At 37.7% G+C, this 6,254-nt stretch overlaps 1 protein-coding gene across 2 annotated transcripts in view; it reads left to right on the plus strand.

The window, feature by feature from the left end:
- The window catches only part of DDX46 (DEAD-box helicase 46), a 49,132-nt gene extending 42,878 nt beyond the window's left edge, over window positions 1–6,254 (plus strand). For both annotated transcript variants that reach the window (XM_043912805.1, XM_043912807.1), the window contains exons 22-23: window positions 4,445–4,518; window positions 5,735–6,254. In XM_043912805.1, the coding sequence (XP_043768740.1) occupies window positions 4,445–4,518; window positions 5,735–5,782 (122 nt within the window). In that variant the 3' untranslated portion in view covers window positions 5,783–6,254. The remainder of the gene's footprint in view (window positions 1–4,444; window positions 4,519–5,734) is intronic.

Genomic DNA, 6,254 nt, shown 5'->3' on the forward strand with positions numbered 1-6,254 from the left:
CGGTTGATGTAAACTTTTGATTAGTTTCTGAGTTCTGATAAAGTTGATTTTATCACTTTGTGCAAATATATTCAGTGTTTTGTGGAGGTTAAGTTAAGCTTTTGAAGTTCCCTCCTAAGCCATTTTCACTGATACCACTCTCAATTTTGTATCTTTTAAAATTAATAATGATGAATTGCAGTAAAGGTATAAAACTCAGATACAGCCTTTATGTTTTCCATGCTATTGATACTCTACCATTACGGTGCAGGAAGATTCATACATATTTCAACTGATGTACAAAGTGGGTCCAGAACTAGACAAATTGCATTTTTTGGTTCGTGATTGTGACTTTGAGAAACTGGATCATCAGTTAAGTTCAGTTCAGTCGCTCAGTCGTGTCCAACTCTTTGCGATCCCGCAAACCGCAGCACACCAGGCCTCCCTGTCCATCACCAACTCCCGGAGTTCACCCAAATCCATGTCCATCAAGTCGATGGTGCCATTCAACCATCTCATCCTCTGTCGTCCCCTTCTCCTCCTGCCCTCAATCTTTTCCAGCATCAGGGTCTTTTCAAATGAGTCAGCTCTTTGCATCAGGTGGCCAAAGTATTGGAGTTTCAGCTTCAACATCAGTCCTTCCACTGAACACCCAGGACTGATCTCCTTTAGGATGGACTGGTTGGATCTCCTTGCAGTCCAAGGGACTCTCAAGAGTCTTCTTCAACACCACAGTTCAAAAGCATCCATTTTTCAGCACTCAGCTTTCTTCACAGTCCAACTCTCACATCCATACATGACCACTGGAAAAACCATAGCCTTGACCAGACGGACCTTTGTTGGCAAAGAAATGTCTCTGCTTTTTAATATGCTATCTAGGTTGGTCATAACTTTCCTTCCAAGGAGTAAGCGTCTTTTAATTCCATGGCTGCAGTCACCATCTGCAGTGATTTTGGAGCCCAGAAAAATAAAGACAGCCACTGTTTCCACTGTCTCCCCATCTATTTCCCTTGAAGTGATGGGACCAGATGCCATGATCTTAGTTTTCTGAATGTTGAGCTTTAAGCCAACTTTTTCACTCTCCTCTTCCATGTTCATCAAGAGGCTCTTTAGTTCTTCTTCACTTTCTGCCATAAGGGTGGTGTCATCTGCATATCTGAGGTTATTGATATTTCTCCTGGCAGTCTTGATTCTAGCTTGTGCTTCTTCCAGCCCAGCGTTTCTCATGATGTACTCTGCATATAAGTAAAATAAGCAGGGTGACAATATACAGCCTTGACGTACTCCTTTTCCTATTTGGAACCAGTCTGTTGTTCCATGTCCAGTTCTAACTGTTGCTTCCTGACCTGTGTATTGATATTTCAGGTCAGGTTTTTAAATAGTACCCTTTTATATATCCTGAAAGACTTTTGCCCTGCCAGTGACTCAGTGTGTTTTTGAATCATGTGACACTGTTCCTTATTGCAAAGTTAAATGGGGATTGCTGGCATGTTGATGTTCAAGGAGAAGAAATTACATTGACATCTTTCTGTGCTTGGAAGTAGACAGCTCTCTCTTACTGTTGTATTAGGCCATACAAGATGTCGTTCAGTGGAATCTGATGATAAAACCTTGGTAAACATGGAGTCATCCTTGTTTATTCAGCTTGAATATGATAGGTGTCATTTAAGCAAAACCAGTATTTAGTTTTTTTGTAATAACATACAATATTTTAAGTATCTCTAAGATTTCAAAATCAGTATTTTAAGTGACATTGTTTTAAAGAGATAAATCAGATTTTTTTGCTTTGAAAAAGATTCCTCTGTAATTTATTAATTTAAAGGTAATTAGGCTTATTTAATGAAGTATAATTAATGTATGCCAGGTTTAATTTGTATTAACTTTATAAGAACACATCTACTGTACTACCAGATGAAGTGAAATGAGAAGCCACGGCTTCTGCCACCTTTCCTATCTACCTACAATGGTTCTGGGTGCTTTCCACTGTGAACTTGTACTTAGGAAGTAACATCTAATTTTTATAATCTGAACAGGTCTTTCCCTCCCAGTAACAAGATAACCTTGTTAAGAATGAATCTTGAAAATTCTAGAGACATAAAGATGCTAACTAAGGGCTGGAGATTGGTAATTAAAATGATCTAAAGCTTTGAGAATTTGCATAGATGATCAGATTTAAATGATCTTTTAGTTTTTGAAACTCCAGCCAAATCAACTGAACACTAATGGGACAAAAACAGGTGTTGTAAGGAGCCTAGTGTCATGTTTCTGGTTCTGTAATTGGAGGGGCCCCACTGCCTGGCTCCTTAGAGGCTCCGTGTGGTCCAGCAGCTCCAGGCCTCCCACCAGGCAGTGGGAAGGAGAACAGGAAGGACGGACGTGCCTAGCCAGCCTGTATAATTTATAGCCTGTTTTGTGACCCTCTCTTTTTACTGGTGGAGAATCCCTTAAAAGCAGCCAGAGTTGTTTTGGGACCAATGAAAGGAAATGCCTCTTTTTCATGACAGCTTATAAACATATGTAACCCATTACCTAAAGAAGCAGTATAAGTCAAAAATTTAAACCGGTCCAAATGGTCAGGTTCTGACTAACGCAGGAAAATTGCTCTTCTGCTTTGAGCTGGGTGAGAGTATCATTTTCCTTACTTTTAAAACAGCACAGAGTGTCAGGCTGCACACCAGCTCATGCCAAGTAGCTTATTTTCCTTCTGAATTTTGGGTTTTTTAATACTTTTCATTCTGACTCAGCTCTTGATTCTACCCTTGGCTTCACATGCATCCACCTCTCTTCCCTTGCAGCACCCACAGCTTTAAAATGTTGTGGTCAATGGCTTGTGGAGGTGGGGGTCTTAGGTTAGATTAGATATGTTGCTGTGACTTCATAGCCATAAGCATGTCTCTTTTCTTCCTGTTGTTAAACTGTTTCTTCTCCCTCCTCCTCCTCCTCCTCTGTTTTCCTCCTCCTCTCCCCGCAGCTCCTCCCTTCCTCCTTCTCTGTCCTCTGTGGGTTTGAAAAAGTTATCATATCTAATAAGGGGGAGAATTTTCCCATTTCTTGTGAATCGTTTTCCATATTTGATTTTTCTTACAAAAATAATAAAAACATAGTTCTCTACATTACAACCCTGGTTCTTTTATTCTTTGACATTCTCTCACTCCTAGTACTTGACCTCTGGTCTCCTTTGGCCCAGCGCTTTTCCTTTTATAGGTGTGCACCGAGTTCCCTCTCTAGACTTGCCTGCCTCCTGGCATTGTCCCCTGACTTCAAATCCTTCCACGCCTGTCCCTGACGGAGCTCTAGTCTCCATTTCCTCTACTTCTCCTTGTTTCCATTGGTCTTACTGATGTTTCCAACTTGGTGTGTCCCATGAGAACCTCCGCTACAATGATGTCAATTAACCACCATCACTGTTAATAATAACACCTGCTCTTCCTCTTGGATTCAGTATCTGCTTTATTACATTTTAGTTTCTTTACTTGTGACTCAACTCTTAGCATCTTACTTTGTTCTTCACTGTTCACATCTAATCAGAAAAAACATTTTGTTCATTCTACCTCAAAAATGTGCTTTCAGGATGGCATGAACACAATCCTGTGAGAGCACTGAGGGAAGAAACACTTAACCCCACCTGGAGAAGTTAGGAAAGATTCTTGGAAGAAATGATATTTGAAAGTTCCTCTGATAAGACTACTTCCTGATGTACTCATCTTGCTGTAACATTGCTCCAAGTTTGTTTTTCTAGTAGCCTACAGGATCACACAGAGCATAGATGAGTACTTTGTACAATGAATCTCATACAGTATACCACACATGATGGGTGCTTCTTGAATTTATATACAAGTGTCTCCAGCCTCCCTTATCTGTTTGGCTGTTTTGCTGTGTTCTTTCACACACTTTTTTCTTTCCACCATACTTTAACTTCTCTTACTCTTTAAACATGCCTTTCTTAATCTGTAACACTGCACGCATGATTGATTCCCTTTGTAAAATGCTTTCCCTGTCATCTCTCCTCCTCCAACTTTAAGATTTTTGTTCAGATGGCACATTTCTGAAACATTTGCTGACTTTAAAGAACATAATGAACATCCAATAAGTATTTGTTAAATAACTGAACCTAGGAAGGTGTATTTTCCTTTTCCTTTTTCTTCTTCTATTTTGGACAAATTGCAAATCATTTTTTCTTTGCATACCAATATACCAAGAACTTGTAACACTAGTACCTCACTGACCTTAACCCTCTAAGCACTAAGCTCAGTGCTCACATTTGAAACTCTTAAAAGTAATCATAATAATAAGCAGCCATGATACAATGTAGATGATGTTCCACCAGGTATTGAAAGACTTTTCTTGGCAAGTAGTACAGTGTTCCTGAAAGTCACCTGCAGTGTTTCTGCTGGATCTCAATGACTCGGATAAACATCCAGTGTAATTCCAGTAATATGAATAATGTTCTCCACTCACTCACCAGGTGCCAATGAACTGGCTGTGCAGAAAGCGAAGGCAGAAATCACCAGGCTTATAAAAGAAGAACTGATCCGATTGGTGAGTGAAAACCTCAAGGACTTGTTTGTTCTAATAAATGTTTTATTTAGCCATTTAATAAAAATACAGCAAAGTAGACAGGTGATATAGTTTGATGAATTTTCACGAACTGAGCACACTGGTGTGATCACTGCCTCGATGAGGAAGTAGAGCACGTTACCAGGATCCCAGAAACCCTGCTTATGTTCCTCCTTGTTGCTGTTCATTGCCCCCAAATGTGACTTTCTGACTTCCAGCATCATAGATTAGTTTTGAGCTCCATATAAGTGGAATCAAATGCTGTGGACTCTTCTGTATATTAAGTTCTTTCTCTCAACATTACTTTGAGGATATCAATCCATGTTTTTACATATATCAGTTATTATTTTTGTGGCTATATAGTAGTTAACCCCGTGGATTTACCACAGTTAATTTATGTTTTAGATTTTGAGGTCATTTTAGTTTTGAGTTTTTATGAATAATGCTTCTCTGAACATTCTTCCATGTCTCTGTAGTACACTTCAGTATATTTTTCTTTTGAGTAAATGCCTTAAAGTAGAATTGCTAGTTACAGGGTATGTATAGTGTAGCTTTAAGTTGGTATTGCTAAGTAATTTTTCAGAGTAGTTATACCAGTTTACATTGCTTTTGGCAGTGTATGAAAATTCCAGTTTCTCTACATTTTTGCCACTGTTTTTAAACTTAGGTGTTTGTCAGTGTTTTAAACTTAGGTACAGACTTAATTTGATTTTGGATATAGACCTTTTATAGACCACCTTTCCAAAGGAGGCAGACACCTTCTTGTAAATTCTCGCTACAGTGTGTACCTTCGGATGAGGATCCTTTGAAAGGAAACTTTACAAAGAATGTGTCTTTTAGGGCTTTTCTAAAATTTCCCTCACAGAACATTCTTTGGATGGATAAAAATAATTTAAAGAATGGAATGTAAACAAAGCAAGAGGAAAGAATAAAAACAAACTTTGAATCAAGTGACTTTTACCAAGGAGTGATAGAAAAGAGCGCGGCCACTGTTCAGTCGGTTCAGAACCGTTGTTAAGGAGTAGTTGAGGGAACACAGAAATGATTGTTAAATAGTTCGTTCTTTATCACTCAATAATATTTTTATTTTAAATATCTGATAGTTGTATAAGTTTGTAAAGGAAATTACTTAACATATTTTTTCCCTTTTATTTCCTTTTCCTTTTACTAATCATATGCCTTTTATTTTTTCTTGTAGCAAAATTCATACCAACCAACAAATAAAGGAAGATACAAAGTCTTATAAAACATCTGGGAAAAACTTTTACCTGTGCTGGTCTGTGATAAATGTGGCAGTTGTTGTCTTCAGTTTATAATGTATTCTAAATTAAGATTTTTAAAATTTTGTCTTGCTGATTTTTTTTCCTTAAGTATAAGAAACCAATATTTGTTAACAAATCTTCTTTCTGTAAGTACCCCCAGAATTATCAAACTCTATTTAAAGCAGGCCTGTTTTCATTAAAGTGTCCTTTAATGCAAAACTTAAATATCAATATATTAACTATCTGGGTAATATTCCAGAAGTTTAAGACAATTAAAATATTTGAACTTTCCATTGAAGATAATAAACTATAAAAGTTGCTAAGGGGTTGTTCACCTCATCTTCTTGCAATGAAACTATGATCATCTCCTCAGAAAAGGTAAAATTCTCTAATTTTATGTCTACCTTGAGTTTAAATCTTACTTGACTCAGAACAATATGAACTGGATATAAGAAT

Source organism: Cervus elaphus, chromosome 9, assembly GCF_910594005.1.
Source record: "Cervus elaphus chromosome 9, mCerEla1.1, whole genome shotgun sequence".
Classification (NCBI taxonomy): Eukaryota; Metazoa; Chordata; class Mammalia; order Artiodactyla; family Cervidae; genus Cervus; species Cervus elaphus.